Below are 18,206 nucleotides of genomic sequence, written 5' to 3' on the forward strand. Positions count from 1 at the left end.
GTTTGACCTTGTGTATTTCTGTGCCTGCAGAGCAAGAGAAGAGATTGAAGTGTAAGTTGTAATGAAAAGATTTCTGTCCTCATTTTCATTTCCAGTCAGGCAGAATTCTTCTGGATGACAGTGTCCTGCCCCTGGGGAACACACAACAGGGCAAGGCACTTTGTTCCAGGTTGAGTAGAACAGTTATCTTTGGCAGGAGGGAAAGGAGGGTGCCCAGCTCTGCTGACTGAGAAAGAGCATGGGAGTTGATCTGCCTCCATGAAAGAAAAAGAAAGAATGTGCCTGACCGATTCCAGGACAAAGGAGTTTGCTCTCCATCTTCTTCATTGTCTGGCACCTGTGAGAAAGCAACCACATCTCTCTATCCTGTTTTGTATTTTTTTTTATATATAATACCTGCCTTCAGTGCTCACCAATATTCAGCTAGGAGAAACTAAGTCACGAGTCAGCTTAATTAAAATGTATATTAAAAGGTATATTCCAAATTTAGTCATCCTTTGAACATAAAGTGCTAGCTTTTTATTTATGGGAAGCACAAGCAATCTACTTTAAGCTGTCCAAAAAAGGAGGGAAGATACAATCTGTCCCCATGAGCCTGCAGCAGAAATAATGTTCTCAGCTTTTGGGGAATGTAAGGGTGTGTGTGAAGAAGGAGAGTAATCTGTTCCGGTATTAGGAAAGCCAAATCTGCTCTTGCGTGAGGAAAGCCAAGTGCTTCTACGGGAAAGAGAGACACCCCACATGTCAGTGCTGGGAAGGGAGGGGATTGTTGGGAGCTCCTTGAGATTCAGAAAGGAGCATACAAGCATTCTTCACAGACTTTATCGTGGAGGCACCAGAGTTTTCGGTCTCACAAACCAGTCCCAGTCGTTGTAAAAGTGCTTTATTGTGGAGCATTGGCAGTTTGTTGCCAGTCAGAGGTTTGTGTTGCCCCTCCTGTCCATGTGCTCCTCCAAGCAGATCTATGCAGCTTGTTTCTGCCTGCCTGGGACTGTAAGTAATGCTTTTAGGACCCCAGGGAAAAAAAGGCATGGTAGTTTTCTGACAGAAAAAATTTGTTTTCTTGCTGTACAGGGGGCATGATGTTATGGTAGGCATTTGCATATATAATGAGGTAAATTATCAATACATTCACATCTTTTTTCCTCTGTGCTTTAAACATGTGAGAACACACTCAATATTCATGTGTTGGGGTCTTTAAAATGTCTTTTCTTTGGCATGTTCTCAGAGTTTGTTCTGTGGCTGGACTTTTTCTGACTTCACATGCAGAAAGTATAGCTTGCTGGTAAGTGAATTACGTAAAGGTCTTTCTCCTTTCTCAAAGTTTTGTCAAAGCATTTAGAAGCTCTGGTCTGACACATCAAGGTACCTCTATGGCTGATGCCTTGGAAAAGCTGGTGCTTACAAATCTGAGGTGTCAGGTAACAGGGTCCTTCAGAGCTTCCAGAAAAGATTTTGTAGGTTAAGTGCTTTTTTTCAAAGATACATTTTTCCATCAGAAGAAGGGAAGTGCCTGAAAATGTATTCTTCAGATCTCTTTGTTGCAGCAAGTCACCGAGAGAGACTTCCCAAAAATCTATTATTATTGAGCCATCATAGTACACCTTTTTGGCATTATTGGTGATGTTCAGGATACGAGAAGTTATGAATATGTATGGTCATAGACATTGCACAATTGACATTTTCATAAGTGTATGTTGAATAGATTCTTTGCGCTTGTGCAAAGAATCTCTTATACTTCAAGCTGGTGTAGTGATGCTCACCACAGAAAAATAATTATATTTTGGATTACTCACAGGAAAATGTTAACAAAAAGAAATACAGTGGAATATGATCAACACTATCTCCTTTGCTTTCTTTAAGAGAGCAAGAATGCAAAACAAAATAAAAATTTCTTCTTTTAAAAGATTAAATATAACCTCAAGTTCCACAGGGAATTTGGATGTGGTTATTTCTATTTCCTAACATTAGATAGGAGACTTTGCCCAAAACCCATGTAAAGTTAGCAGAATTTAACTGAGTCTCATGCAAGTATGTGTATCTTTATGTGAAAGCAAAAGTGTTAAATATATGTAATTCTCTATAACTGGAAGGCTTATAAATAGGTAAAGCAGCCTCGTGCGTGAGCTGATGCAGATGGTGCAAGCTGTGAAGCAGCTACAGGTCTTTCTGAAGTCCAGTGGGAGTCAGGGCTCCACAATCTAGCAGATGTCAGTGTCAGCACTTTCACTGGCATAGACGAAAGCAAGGCAATGCCCTCTGGTTGTGAGTGCTGTGTGACTGTGCTGCGAGCTGGAGAGCCACTGCTCTGTGGCCGTGCAGGGCAGCACAGCTGAAAGCCACAGGTCACGCTTGTGGGCATGGGGGAGAGGATAACTGGGAGTCCAGCTGAGAACATTGCACCTCAGTGCCTACCTGGATCTCCTCAGACTTTTCTAGTGAAGCACAGCATACAGCCTTAAGTCTCGTTCAAAGGTAATTGGATTCTCTGGTGTTTTTTGTGCATTTTTTCCTTCTAAATGCTGGCAGGAATTTGGGTCTTGGCTGTAGATCAGCTCCTGGCAGCTGATCAGTTCAATGTCCACAGTATGGAGGCCAACCTACAGTTAGTGGAAACTCTCTCTGCAGCATTTGATATAAATCACATAAGCAGCAGAACTGCAGAGTAAGAAATAACAGCAGTGGTTCATCAGCTAGGCAGTCATCCTCCTTGTTTCTGCACGGGAATTTCAGTTCTGTTGATCAAGCCAGGAAGGATTCCTTTGGGTTAAAAAGCCACCTGGCAGACTTGTTAAAAACCCTTAACTGTGTGTTACTACTCATGAAGCAGTTTTTCTAAATTCACTTAGATGCAGTCAGCTAATGAATCATTGCTTTTCCTGTGTCACCCACCATTACAGGCTGAAGGTGCAGGGTGTGGGGGAGGAGGAGATTTGGGAACAGGTCCTTGGCTGTCTGAGAAAGCCTTGGTATTTTGGTTAGAGTCCAACTTTCATCAGTCAATGCCAGAGCAAGGGTCTTCCCATCCTGATGCTGATGGATGTTATTTCATTGCTGGGGTGATGCTAGAAAGCTGTCTGTTACACACACAGTAGGTTTTTTCAGCTCCAGAAAATTATCTGGAGTATTAGAAGTGTTTCAGTTTCAGTCATTAGCTGAGTGCTGGTGCGGTGAAAATGACTTCTCTTCCTGTGTCTCCCACTATTCGTTGTTGGAACCTGAATGCATGCAATCATTCCCAAAATAGCCATAGGAAGCGCATGCAATATAGAAACATCTTTGTCTTGCTTCAGGGCTTTGGGCTGCATAGCTGAGCCTGCCCTAGTGTGGGACCTGGAAACAGCCTGCAGTCTCATCTGTGTGACAGTCTGGATTGTCCTTTGCAAACCCTGCACGTGGTACCCAAAAGGCAGAGGTTATTTCCCGCAGAAGAAGAGAATGACTTTGCCTCGCTCTAGCAGTGAGCCGAAGAATGGATTAGAGGCTTTTCCTATCTGCAAGGAAGCTCATCCATCATGCCCCATTCAGGCAGTCATACTCAGTGGGCTTGTTCTCACTTGCTACACTGAACCTTTTTCTCCATAGCTTGTCCAAAGAAGCAAAGCAAATAATAACAGTGCTACTGCTTTTGTGACTTGTACTACAGGCATTTGTCAATGCTGCTTTGACTTCCTTTTCTATGCTGCTCTAATTCCCTCACACTGCGCTGAGAAGCAGGTGTGAACAAATGTGTAAGGATGCTTGTATTCTTCAGTATGTGGGAGAATGTGTGTCAGTAGTGTATTTCTGTGGTGCAGGGACTCAGCTTACTCTAACTATAATCCCTTTTCTTGCTTTTCCTGACACACGCCACCTCAATTTCAAGTTTGCCCATGCAATCACATCAGATATTTGATGTTTCCTCTGAATAATAGACCCTCAGTAATTAAAATTATCTTGAACTATTCTATTAGTTACAGGAATTGTGATTTTTATATTCAGAGGTTTATTGATTATATCTGCATTTAGAATTTTCCCTTAAAATACACTGAATTACAGTAATTAACCTTATGCCCAGGTTAACATACAGTACCGTTTGTCTCAGCACTATCCTTGAAATAGTATATTTCTTAGGATCTGTTACTTCTTGCTATGCCTTCTATCTTAACTGTGAAGTGGTAGAATGAAGAGGAAAGTGGAAAACATATCATGTTGGCATATTGAAGTGATCTCTTTACTCAAAGGGCATTTTTGAGGATAGGGTACTTTCTAGTATTAACTTTTCCATAAAGATGCTTGGATTTTATGTGATTTAAAATTTGGGAATTTACTGGGCATGAATCTAGACAGAACAAAGCTCAGAGTCCTCCACTTGCAACTAGCAATTATTAGCAAGCTGCAGGTGCTACAGTGTACGATTGTTGTAAACATTGTGCTCATCTCAGAGGAAAAGCAAACTACATAGATTTTCTGTCTCAGATTTATTTTATTCTTTTAAAGCTTCTGAAAATACCAGCGAAAAAACATTGGCAATGAAAAGTAATCATGAAAGACAGAGATCTATGAAACAGGTCTAAAGTTTTAACAGGAAAACCTTTTCTGTGATGTGAACTTTTGAACATTGGGTGAATATCTGTCACTGTATGGACACACAGAAGTGGATGGTTGTCTGAAGGAGAGACATTTCAGAGGTGGTGCTGAGAGGGAATGTTCTCAGTTAATTTTTTTGTTTTCTTAGTACTCAGTCTTCTGGTTTTTCCTTCTACCTCTGTCTATACACAGCTCTTTTAATATTTTCCCTTAGGGACTACATTTGTAGACATCCTTAATTTTTGGACATTTTGCATTTTTGTGCTAGTCCATTTCATGCTTTTTCTCTCATACTTTTCTGTAAGGTATAGAGAAACTTGACATAACTAATTCATAAACAAATTAGGGGCTAAAATTATAAATACATACAGAAAATTCTTTTCTTATCTGAATTATTTTTTTTTAATCTACAAGGCTCAAAAATAATTTTTCTTGAAGACTTTACCATGTTTCCAGAGGAAAAACCTTTCCCTTTTTTCTGCCTGCCATAACTCAAATTCCTTGTCCACACTGTGCCCTTGGGCTGAACATCCCTTCCCAGAATGCGATGCTGAGGTTTGGCCTGGCTTCTCCTGCCATGGCTGAACTGTTGCAGTGTGGAGCCTGCAGTGGTGGCTGTCACTTTCAGGCAGTGTGTTGTCCACCGCTGGAGTTATTATAAATGGTAATGTTTTTGAAGTATTTGAAGTGCTACAATAGATTTCATTCAAGTTTTAGGGTAGGTGTGTAGTTTAGTGTGGTGTCAAACCACTTCATGACAAAGCTGATTGGTTGCCATTTGAAAAAACAAGCTGACAAGATTTGCTATTTCTCTCCAAGGCAGGTTAATGAGTTGATTTTTGTGTAAATGGATTTAGGGGCAGAACTGGCCAAGTTGCACAACAGCTAAGCAATGTGCTCTGGTTAACAGCTGACTTAAATGTGATGATTTGCATTTTCTACTGTTTCATCACATTAAAACATGGACACTTCAATTTCAAGTGAATTGGACAAATGTCCTGAAGAATACGGCTGGGGCTCATATTTAAGTGCTTGATGCTTCTTGCATTAACAAAAAACAAAGGAGAGTATTTGTGATTACACCAAGCTTTAAACATGGGATATCATGAAAGTTTAAGTTGGAAGGAGCGTTAAAGATTGTCTACTTTCAACACCCTTGCAAGGACACCTTCTGCTACACTGGGCTGCTCAAAGGACCCTCCAGCCTGACACTGAGCAGTTCCAGCAATGAAGCCTCCACAATTTCTTTGGGCAACTTATTCCAGTGCCTCAGCACCCTCCCAGTCTGAAGCTATTTCCCCTTGTCCTATCTCTGCATTCCCCTGCCATGTTCATGTGGCAGCTGGGACAATGCCTGCTGGGCCATGTCTAACTTCTGATCAGTGACATTTGTAAATGTTGTTGTGAAAACATACCTAACTTGGTGTTTTACCTTTCCTGTCCAAAAGGAGAAGAAAACAAAGGAAGGACACATTTTTCTCCCATTATGTCTTCGGGTCACCTGCAGCTAGAAAATTTTTATTCCATTTATCAGATGAGGGAATAGAAGGTCAGTTGACTGGCACTGATATTTCCCAGGCAAAATGAGTGTTGGAGAGAGTAATGGTGTTGCTGGTAGTGTAGCTGTTTTCTATTAAGCATGCCGAGATGAAACAGCAAAGTATATATTAGAGATGGTGTTCTCTCCTTTCAAAAGGCAGTGATTGCTACATTTAGCTCTCAAATCAATTCAGAATCTTGACAGAGTTTTGCTGAAGTCCTGCAAATAATCAATAGAACTATTTTTATCTCTTAAATGAGTGAGACTTTTAAAAATAAGAAAGACATCTTTGTAATGACTGACCAAGCTGTTCCAGAGTTAGGTCTATTGCTCTATATGATTAGGGGTGTTGAGTGAAAGAAGTTATTTAGGCATTGCCTTTGTTCCATTCTGCAGGTTTATAACCCCAAAATAAAATTGCAAATGTTTCTGGCAGTCATCCTCCAGGCACAGATGGCTTTCCTCCCAGTTTTGGCAAGCCTGATTTCAGTATAAAACTGAGCAATTATTAGAAAGTGAAATATTGCATGATATAATATCACTACCACCACCATCAACATCATGACAAATGGAGCATTTGTTATTTCAGAGCCGTGTGAGAGAGCTAATGCCACTGCATTGCCCCTTCCTCTAAAACCTGTACCTGTGATGCACAGATAGATGCATCTTGCTAGAGCAGATGCTTTAGCAAGGAGCTGTGGCCATTTTCCCATTTGCGTTGGCTCTATATTTCAATGCAAATATCAGTGAACAGGTGGCCGATGAGGCCCCTGTGGACTGTTTACAGTAAAGGTTACAACCAAAATCGATAGGCCTGAGACGCTTCTAATTCCATCTGGGAGAAGTTCATCTTCCTTCTGACCGTTTCCCCTCGGAACAGCAGCATCCTATTAACACTGCAGTCATCAGAGATGTCTCACTCAGGGCAGAGGAGGGTTTCTTCTGGCGAGGCCTCCATTTGTTCTTTGCGTTTTCTCTTTGGGCTGCACTGGGGCGAGCAGCAATGTGGATCTGGACAGGACAGGTTGCCAGCAGTAAGCATGCTGAGTTTTGCCTACTGACTTGACACCTGCTACTCCCATTTGACAGGCTGAGGCTCATCACTGCTGCCCGGGGGTTGTCCAGATCTTTTCAGTTTATCGCTTACTGAGGCAGGAGGTGGTGATGCCACGTAACATTGGTGACATTATTGTGTGAGGTATGGCCTTTTAAAGGTGCATATGAGGGGAGAGAAATGTTGGTATAGACTCAGGTTTGCATAAACCTGAACAAAAAAAAAGCAATTACCACAGAAACTTGCATGAAAATACATAGTATTTGGGCAGAAATTTTGTTTTAGATGCATTTTTACAAGTCTTTGTGATAAAATCTTCATGGCTCGTGTATCTGTGTTTCATTAAACTAGCAATGAAGTTCATATTATTCTTTTTAATGAACGTGGGTACTGTTGCTTACTATATGAGGCAAAATTGCTCTTGTTGGTGTCTTTCCCTTGGGCCTGATCATCATGCCTGGCACGCAGCCAACAGCAGCTGGGCAGTGAGTAAGCAGTACTGAATCCAATTAAAATGCTAGTAAAGCGTGTATAACAGAGGGCACCCATGCAGTCCTCTTATAGGCAGGGAGAACTTTTTGATACACACAAATGAGAGAGAGTGGTGCTTCATACATGTAATTTAGGGCTGTTCCACAGCGTTACCAGACAGGTGTGGGCGTCCCTTGGGCACTGCCTCTCTCCCCTCACCAGTGTTCAGGAGCAACCCCTTGTTACCATGAGGTCTGAAGGAGTACAGGTGATTACCCCAATGGCTTCATGCTCCAGTCTCTCTGGCATAAGTGCCAGCTACCTGGAGTGCAAGAGTGCTTTTTTGGCCACGTGAAATGTGTGGCCAGCTGTAGAGACAACAGGAGCAGAACAGGAGAGGAAAGATGAATGGTGGCTGCACCATCAGTCACAAAAAGATGTTGGAAGTTGGTAGTGATGATGGGCATGGAGCTGGCATTGAGTCTCTGTAGCCACCTGCACCACATTCAGGTGACTGAGCAGCAATTGGTAGAGAAAGGACAGCGTGCTGCAAAGGCTCTCCATCCCAGGCACTACCCTGCCATTGCCAAGTCAGTTGCAGTGTCTGGGACTCCCTGCTGTGTCTTGCTGATAGCCACTTGTGTCTCATCTCTCCTGGGCTTCCCAAGCACCCGCTGAGCTTCTGTTCACTCACATCTGTCTGATCCCCTTGGCACCACTCAGACCAGGCATTTTGCATGAGCCCTTCTGCTGCCTGGTGCAGCCACGCGAGGTGCCTGAGCAGCAGCTAACACACCACACAGGCAGGCATAGACAAAAGATGCTCTCCTGAACGGCTCTGCTGGTGCCAGCCTAACTTTCCTCATTCTCTGGGAGCTGCAGCCTTCACGTTGTATTCCTCTCTTTTTTTTTTGTTTTTATTGTTGCATTATTCCTAATTCCTTCCTCTGACTTGCACGGAACTCTTGTCTCCCACTTTCTAGAAACTGTGAATTTAAAAGAGTAAATAGCAGTGACAGTGTTTTCTACTCAGAGATTTCCAAAGGAAAATTAGCCGAATTTAAATTTAGCCAAGGGTCTTGAAGGATGTTTGCCAATATCTCATGGCAAATCTGTACCATAGCAGAGAAGAGCAGGCAGGTTGGCCAGCTGGTTTCTGTGCTCTGCCTCCAGCATGGCAAGGCATGGCTGTGTGGATTGATACATGCCCTACATGTAAGGGCAGAGCTAGCTCTGTGAGTCTCTCTTAATGAGACACGGGAGTAGGGCTCCTAAATCACCTGTGTGCCTCTACAGCTCTTACCACAGAAGAATCTCCACTCTTTTAACCTCTGCTATGAAACTCAAATCAGTTTCTTCCCTGCTTTTTAATGGTACTTTTGCTTTTGCTGGTTATGATTCTAAGGGCTATTTGCTGTGTACTTCCAGGACCAGTTCATGTAGGCTGCTGCTTTCCCTGTTGTGCATTTTTCCTTATGCAGTAATTCAAATTCATCTGGCTTTACTTTTTAATTTCCTCAGTGTTTGGTTACATGCTGTTTCTTCTTGCTATCTTTTTGAATAATAAATTATTTATACATATTTGTAGAAATGAAAGAGTTTGTTGAAGACAGTCACGGGTTTTTAGGGCCAGTAGGTTTTCTGGCCTTGCTTCATGCATGACACAGACCTTGAATTTTGTCTGGTGATTCTCACATTAATCTTAATAATTTGTGGATCGAAGTGCAGCTGTTGTGTATGAACACAACCCATCATGGTAGAAAGAAGTTTTGTAATAAAGGAATATAACAAGGTCTATTCATTATAGAGCAGTCTTACTGTGCCATGGGAAAATTCTGACATGGTTGCATACTTTGCTTTTTCTTGAAGTTACGCCGGGATTAGCTGAATGAATAGTGAGGTTGAAGCAACAAGATGGGAGCTTTTCTAACATGGAGGAGCACCCCCTTCATTAGAGATGTGCCTTTGCAGTCAGTGCTGTTGCTGTTGAATATGTTCTCAGGGTCAAATCTGCTCTCGCACTTTTATGGAGCTTACCAGGAAGTTCTCTTTTCCGTTCAGATTTTTCATTGGATTGTGTAACCCTTCTGGAACAAACAAGCTGTAGATAAAATAACCTGCCTACTAGGATATTGTGGCAGGAACCACGTAATTCTTTCCTTAGCCAAGCAGATATTCTGTATGCATTTCCACACAAACTGTTGTAAATGCTAAAAATATCAGACAGCAAAAAGTTTCTTGGCTTCAGAAAATCCTTCATGCCGACAGCATGAATTTTACAAAAGTAAATGATTGTCTGTCAAGCTTGTATATGTGGGTGATTTTGTATATGTACATGTATATGTACACGTATATGTACATGTGTGTATGCACATATATGTGTATGCATAGGCTTTGACTAAGTAAATGTAATAGTAATAGCAACTATCTTGTACTAGTATTCAAACATCCTACTTAGAAGTGATTCATCTCTGGGCTGAAATGTACAAACAGAAAAACCTATTCCACTTCAGAAGGCAAAACTTTGATTTCTATTTCTATTAAAAGATCATGTGGTTTGTTTATACATAATTATACTACAATAAAAAGGAGGGAACACATAAGTGGCCACAGCAAGATGTCTTATTTGAAACATCAGCTTCAGAAAGAATAATCAGAGCACCAATGTATCTTCCAAAACATTCATATATTCTTTGGTTTAGGAAAGCACAAAGCAAATTATTTGTGGGTTTTTTAGAAGCTTGAAATAAATCTAATCTACTTGCCAATTCAATGGCTGCAAGTCACTGGATTAGACATAGGCTATAAAACATTCCCTTAAATATTTGTAGGGCTGTATTTTAACAGCCTGCTTGATAAGAAAAGGCCTCCAAGGTTCACTCTTGTCACCAGTAGCTCCCTTCAACAAGAGTTGCAGTGTTTTGAACTAGGAGAACTGGAGTTCTCAGACCCAGTTCTCTCTCAACCACTATGGCTTAATGCAGGCCAGATTGAATTGCAGTTTAGATCTCTGCATGAAAGGTGGAGAGCTCTTCATTGATGTTTCCTAAACTTTTATTTTGAAACAGTTCTGGACTCACTTGGCATCACTGTCTAGCTACTCATCTTCATCAGACACTGTGTTCACAAGCACTTTTGAACAAAACTAGTTTCAGCACAGTTGCAAGTGAGAACATTTGCATCAATCCCAGGGGCCCAACTACAGTGAAAATTGTCCTAAAAATAAGTGTGACCTTCTTGAATCAGCACTTTTCTAAAATTCCACTGAAACACTATGGCTTTTCTGCTATTGTAAGAACTGCTAAAGTGACAATATGTTTGAATAATTACCTCTGGAAAAAAACTGCCTTTGGATGCAATTTAGTCCTCCTCAGTGCTAATATATTGGCACAGACACCGATACAGGTGTAGTACACTTGAATTATTGACATGTCAAAGCAGATATTTTGCGTGCACATTTTGTGAATTTGAACAGCTATGTTGGCATCAGAGCAACATAGAGAGAATTAAGCTTTTTTTCCTCTCTTCCTCCCTCTTTTCTTCTCCAGAAAATCCTCTTAAGAAGGAGGGAGAATTTCATATAAACCTACCAATCTATGTCAGTTCATTTGTCAGTTTGGTTTTTTTCCCAGGTAAAAGAAAGCAGATCTGGCCCAATAGCATGTGCATGAAATCACAAAGTATGCATGCTGGGCCTTGTTCATTTTCCTGGAAGCTGTCTCCCACACAGATGTACATGGAGCAGTACACACGTCTGAATGAGAATTAGGGGCTGATGGGGCAGGATCTGCCATGGGACAAGTTCTTCGGGCCCTAAAGGGGAGTGGCAGAGCTGTGTCTGCAGTGCTGGGGTGCTTCCCTCACAGCACACGCGTTGTTGGATAGAGGATTTTGTGATGATAGGGAGTAACAGAATGCAGCTATTCTTTTGCTCCAGAGTCTCACTGTGAGCCAAGTGGTTTGGATTGCAGACTGATACTGTAGATTAATACAGTGTAAGTGGAAGAACTGGGCTGCTTCCTAAGTTCTTCCCATTAAACTGTTTTTCCTCATGTACATTTCAGAAAAGATTTGTACATTGGATTGTAGCAATTTCAAAGAGAAAATAATTTCATTCAGTTTGTGCAGTAAGGAATTTCATTTTGCTATTTTGCTGTGTACTTACAAGGGCAAACTTCTTAACTCAGCAAAGTGACATGTTGAAAAATTGCATAGAGATAAAGGAATTAGCCCCTTTAATGTGTATGTATTGCTTTTAATTATAACCTTTAGAGGGAAACTGTTTTTCCAAGCCTGCTATTTACTTCTGCTGCTTTTTCCTCTTTCTGCGTTCCAAAGGGCCCCAAATGACAACAAATAGAAAGAAACAGGTTCTACCCGAAAGAGCTAACTGTTAAGAGAAAATGTAAGAGGTGACTAGAAAGACAAATGGAGGAAATGCATAAAAAAGTGTCTGCAAGCAGATATAGCTGTGTCAGGAATCATACAGAGCTATTGGTTTAACCAGTGCTAGATGGAAATACTTCTATTGGGGCTTGTATGTACCATCTTTGAGTATGTATTCTCTTATAAGTTATAATAGACCTACAGTGTCTGCATTGTATTGCCTTTATTCTTGCTATTTTTATCCTTCACCATCTATCTGAAACTTTGTTCAGTTGACAGTCACAGCCTTACATTATTTTTTTTTCCTATTCTTGGTCTCTAACTTGGTCTCTCAGTTGTTTTGTTAATAGAAATAGAGAATCAGCCAAAATTCCAATTTTTGTGTTGAAATAAAAATAGACTAACACAGAGAGTGTAATAAATCAGCAGTCCTTATGGACTGTATCACCCTGCAACAGATCCCCCACTCCAAACCATTTATAGCAACTGAAATTTTATTTGAAAGCAAATATCTGATGAGGCAAATTAATTATTATGACACTTTTCTATTGGTTAAAAAATGAGGAATCCAACATTTAAGACTTGCTAATGCTTTTTTTGGCATCAAGAAAGGAGACACAGGTATCTAATATTAAATAGTGCTGCAGAAGGGCAAGTTAGCACTTTGTTTGCCAAATTAAGTTTCAAAGACTATGTAGGTTATGAAGTTTGACTTTCTGCCCATAAATCTTGAATGACTGACAGACCACTGTAAAATAGCTTTGTTCAAAAGGAATCTTTGGCAGACAGCATCAAAGGTTTGAAACTCTGGAAGGGATGAAAAGAAAACCCCACTTTTGCACTGATTTCCCCTACAGATCAATGTCTCTGTGAAATTTGCCTGGGAATTATGAAGTATTTACTGTATTATGTGCTGGTTTTTTTCACTGTATCCAAAGGTCCCAGTGGTTCCTTTTATCTTAAAGATTTAGGGATATTTTTGTACATGAAATCTGAATGAATGAATGAATGAATGCATCAGTGGAACACAGGGAAAAAAATTTGCTGGATTTAGACAGTTCTTTTCTTCCCTATTTTATCACAAGTTGGAGTATTGGTTTTACGATGCCTAAATTTATGGGTACATATTTTTATGGTAAAGCCTAATGACATGTTCTGAATGCTCCATCAAGCTCTCTCAGTTTCTTCACTTGATTCACAACTCTACACGGTATGAATCAGTCCTGTAGTATAACTCTTAATCTCTTTTTAACCAGAATAATGGAGTGTGAGGGTTTTTTTTTTATTTATGGTGTGTGTCATCATGTCAACATCTACCTATGTAAACCAAAGAAGGGGAAAATAAAATATTTCTTGGAAAGCTCTTGTCAGCCATCAATCAGTGCAGGAGATGAAGCATCTTTATTACATATAAGCATCAGAAGCAGAAAAATTTTTGTAACACACAGGTCCATAATTCTATCCTCAAGCAAGATGTGGCCCTGCTAGGGCATTAGCTGAAGAATAACTGGCTTTGCAGGGCAGTTTCTGCTTAGAAACACAGCATGCCTCCTCAGGTGGAGTGAGAGGCCTGAGGAGAAAAGGTTCCTCCACTTTCCCAGACTCTTTAAAGCTCTGCTCCACCTGCAGGTGCTGAAACTCTTGTTTGTCTTCCACAGGGTGAAGTGAAGAAGTGAAGCCTCACAGCTGAACTACTATGAGGTCAGAAGCCTTGCTGCTATATTTCACACTGCTACACTTTGCTGGGGCTGGTTTCCCGGAAGATTCTGAGCCTATCAGTATTTCGCATGGCAACTGTAAGTATGAGGGGACAGAGGAGCACATGCAGTGCTGATCACGGGACTTCAAATCAACACTACTTAAATACAGTTGCAGCGGATAAAGTTGTTTTTTCTTGATTTCTCCCATATCAGTCAATGTACATTGTCAGGTACTGACATAGGAGCATGACTTTTTCACATGGTCCAATTATATGTTAATCTAATACAAATAACTGGTCTTCTTTAAGCTCAAATGGATTCTGTTTGAGCATTAGGCATTTTTTTCCTAAGATGGAATTGAAGAAGCTAAAAACTAAATCAAGACAAAGAATCTTGTATGACAGAAGGTCTCTCTTTTCTTACCAGTAGAGATTGGCAAACTCTCCAAAATCTAGTGTAACACCAGCAGCTGCATACTGAGATCTGCTGGCTAAACAGGTGGAGAGCTTTCTGTGTATCTTACAGTGGACATCAGGCTTGACTTATCTGATTCTTTCACATTTGCCTCATCTCAATTGTGATAATGGCAATGAAAATTCTTCAAAGTCCCAAAGTTTCAGATGTTTAAAAGGAAGTCTTTAGCATCTGGGCCCCTAAAAGTATGCCAGGGCAAGTCAGGCAAGAGCAGGCTTGTGTTCAATTCTTTTTTTGTTCAGGAATTTGGTTTTTAAATTGTCCGTGTTCACTGTGCTTTGTAAGGTCCTGGTACCCAAAAACTTGTCTGTCCTGTGTGACATTATTCTGAAAGACAAGGCTCCAGGGCACACCTGATGTGCTGCAAATGCTAATAGATTTCTGGGGTACAACAACAGGGAAGAACTGCTCTGAAGCAACCACAGGTGAAACATAGCTAGTGTGGCCACTTCAGCCACCAACATTTTCACCCTCCAGAAAGGCAGTGCTAATCATTCCTAGAAAAATTGCCATACTTGATGTTTTTAGAGAAATAGAACATGGGAGAATTTTTTCTCTGCAGCATGGCATGCTGAAGTGGACATGAATGTCCTTAGTTTGTTCTAGATACATGAGTTACAGAGGAAACACTACTGCATAGAAGACAGACTGACAATAAAACTGGGCATTTTGCATGTAGGACAGGATCAGAAGGATTAAATCCTGCCTGGTGTCTTAATTTATTTCTTAAAGAGTTCTCAGCACCTGGTTTGTTGAGAAGTTCCTTTTTTTATCCAGTTTTATCACCAGACTTTGTGTCACGTGACACTATGAGGTCCTTTGCTGAAGCCATGCTGTGAACCAATATTTTGACCACGCTTAACAGGTACAATGCTTTTACAAGACAATGGCTGAAGATACTAAAGCAGCAGATGAGTTTCTGCAGAAATAGACTCCCACAAGGAGCTGCAGTTTTCTGGGAAGGCATAGTAATGGGGAAAAACCATAGCCAGATGCTAGTCAGCTCAGTGTAACATTCACTCGCAGCAGGTCTGCCATGATAGTGCTACTCACTGAATGTGAAGTGGCCCTTGATCAGAAGTGTTCACTGTTGTTAGGTTGTACACCCATCCGAGGAGCAGTGGAATACCCTGTGTGTGCTGAGTTCTCACCCAAAAAAACCAAAAGGGAATAGGCAATAAATACTCTTGCTGACTCGTAGAACTGGAGGGGGGGAAGCTGACTTGTTGATAGCAGAAGCTCAGCATGGGGATTCCAATTAGTATTGCTGCCCATTTGCCAGAAGGATTGGAATATCAGACTGGTTGCCAAAATAATGTGCAGTGACTTTCACTTCATAAAGTTCAAGTGGTGATTTCCCACCATTTCTCAGAAAACCCTGCAGCCGTTCTGTGACAGCAGTGGAGTCCTGTAGAAAACCCAGGGAACGGGCAGTTTGAGCCAACAAGAGCCAAGCCTTTTGCTTTAGCCACTACCAATCCAGTCATTGTAGTGATTGATTGGCCACTGTGGAACAGCTTCATCCTGATAGACATGCTTTAGCAGCCAGGAGCAAGCATTTAAGCTCTGCAAACAGTGAAGGAAAAACTGCAAGAAAGTGCCATGTACCTGTGCGCCAAGAGCTCCAGAACAGCTTTATGCTTAAAAAAACTCACAGTTTTTGTCTTCTATAAAGGTGGTGACTTTCTCCTTTGCAGTTGCAGACACTGTAACCTTGAAGAACTCCCCAGCTCTCTGTGCTCATGCCTTCCAGCCCCAGTCTGTGCTTCCAGGGCAGAACAGAAACCACGGGTTTTGGCTATAGCTGGGCCCCATGGTGATTCACATTAGCACCATTTCAGTTTGTTATTCTCTTCTGACCCTGTTGATCTTTTTCCTTTCCACAGACACAAGACAGTATCCGGTGTTTGTGGGTCACAAACCAGGGCGGAACACCACGCAGAGGCACCGGCTGGACATCCAGCTTGTCATGGTCATGAACAGGACCCTCTACGTTGCTGCTAGGTCAGTAGCCTCCTGCTTCAGCACTCCCCTCTGACTGCTTTCGCAGGAGCAAGGAGAACACAAGGAATATTCTGAGCTCTTCTCTGACGGACACATTATTTTTAGGATTGTCTTGCACACAGAGAGAACTTTGCAGCCTGTTAGTAAGACATATTAGAAACAACGCTAGATGATCAACTAAAGTTTTGCAATATGTTACACCTGTGTTTTAGGGCTACATGCCTCTGCCTTCCTCTGAGACCTGCAAGAGGGAAGTTGCCAGAAATATAATTTAGTTCCATGGAGAAGCAATGCCATCCTCATCATTTTATTCCACTAGTGCTCACCAATAATAACAAATTTTAGAGAATATTTCTTCTGTGCACAGATGTGTTTTTTGATAAGAGTTATTAGAATGAAATTTTGCTGATCTTGGCATGTTTTATGGTATCTTAAGACAAAGAAAAAGAACTGAACATGCTCCCTCAAGGTTAATTGAATTTAGTGTCTTGACTTTTTTTGGAGAGCTATACTGTGCAGACATGAGCACGCAGTTTCATAAAAATTGCACATGAGCCACCCATTTAGTTTGCCTAGCTCAGCTTGCACTGTCAACCTCAGTGGGCCTACACCCATTAGACAGCTGCCAAACTTGCCAAGATCCAATATTAACACTTCACATCCTTACCTGTTTTTAGCAAAGAAGGTTGACGATCTTAGAGTGGGAATTACATGAGAGATGCAGAATGACTGCAAGATGGGTCCAGATTAGCCAGGCTGGGTGGTCCAGATTTGCAAGGGTGGGCAGTCCAGTTTAGGAGCTCTTGGACCCACAGGCTGTTTGGGACCTCCCTGCAAGCTGCCTCTCAAGTAGTAGCTTGTTTTCTGCTTGTTTTCTGGTCCTCCATTGGAAAAACACACACCTTTCTGCATGTGTCACATAAAACCAGGCTGTTGCTGCAGATGGGAGAAGTGGTGGGTGGGATGGCCAAGAGTGAAGGGGAACAGCTGCTGAACAGGCAGCCTCTCACCACCAGCCCCGTCTGCAAACCCTTGGCAGCCTCTGGGAGCTGCCTGCCTTTCTTCTCAAGCAGCCACTCCCCATCTCCTGGGTGGTCGGATGTGTCCTGTGGGGAAAGCTGCCTGTCCATCTCTGTGCAGCACCACAAAATTGGTAATTGCATTACACCAGCACGGTCACTGAGTGACACTTTCAGAGCCATGTCCCTGGCTGCTGGAAGAGCACACCTGTTCCATTACCCCGCTGTAGCAGCTGCTCTGGCTAATTGCAGCTTCCCAGGCTCCCTGCATGCCCCTTGCTGCATGGGGTGGCAGAGCTCAGGGCTCTCACCTTGCATGGAGTCCAGGCAGAGAGCAAGCATCCTTCCACAGGAGCTGCCGTGGTGGTGGGCACAGGGCACAGGGAGACATCAGCCCTGTGCTTTGTCTGAGTTCTGAGATTGGTATTTTTGCCGTTTTTAGTGGGATAAAGAGTGGGGCAGGACTGAGGCTTGAATAGGTTTGAAAGGTGGTGGCAGGATTTCCTCCTTTTCATGACTGAGCTCCCTTTGCTTTCCTCATTTGTTTTCCTTTAAATTAGGAAATTATTTGCAGTGAGGTGGTGGTAAATCCTCTTTGCAGGTTTTGCTGTGCTGTTTTCATAGTTGGTTCCCAGACTGAGATTGACGCAGTTAGACTGTCTCAGTGCCCAAGTAACTGGCTTTAGAGCAGGAAAACGCGGAGAACAGTTTTGGGATGTGTGCACAAATTATATGAAGAATGCTAATATTTGGGGGACAGCATGTACTAGTATGTGAATAGGCATTCCTCCTCATTTGTATAAAACAACTTGCTACAATGAGAGTGCTTATATACTCCTAGGATCTTGTGACCTACAAAAAAGAATAAAGACCTGATCTGTTTTGTACTTACACGGGCATGAAAAAAATCTTCTTACACTGTTTTTCCTTTGGTAACTCAAAAGTTCTTTGACATATTCTTCCCCCCCTCCATGTTACCGAATGAAGTC

The 18,206-nt window shown here is 41.8% G+C and overlaps 1 protein-coding gene across 5 annotated transcripts in view; it reads left to right on the plus strand.

Moving 5' to 3' along the window:
* Positions 1-18,206, plus strand: part of SEMA6A (semaphorin 6A) — a 119,070-nt gene that overhangs the window by 37,533 nt on the left and 63,331 nt on the right. For all 5 annotated transcript variants that reach the window (XM_063180705.1, XM_063180708.1, XM_063180709.1 and 2 more), the window contains exons 2-3: positions 13,679-13,816; positions 16,081-16,198. In XM_063180705.1, coding sequence (XP_063036775.1) covers positions 13,717-13,816; positions 16,081-16,198 — 218 coding nt within the window. In that variant the 5' untranslated portion in view covers positions 13,679-13,716. The remainder of the gene's footprint in view (positions 1-13,678; positions 13,817-16,080; positions 16,199-18,206) is intronic.

This window comes from Melospiza melodia, chromosome Z (genome assembly GCF_035770615.1).
Source record: "Melospiza melodia melodia isolate bMelMel2 chromosome Z, bMelMel2.pri, whole genome shotgun sequence".
In the NCBI taxonomy this organism is placed as follows: Eukaryota; Metazoa; Chordata; class Aves; order Passeriformes; family Passerellidae; genus Melospiza; species Melospiza melodia.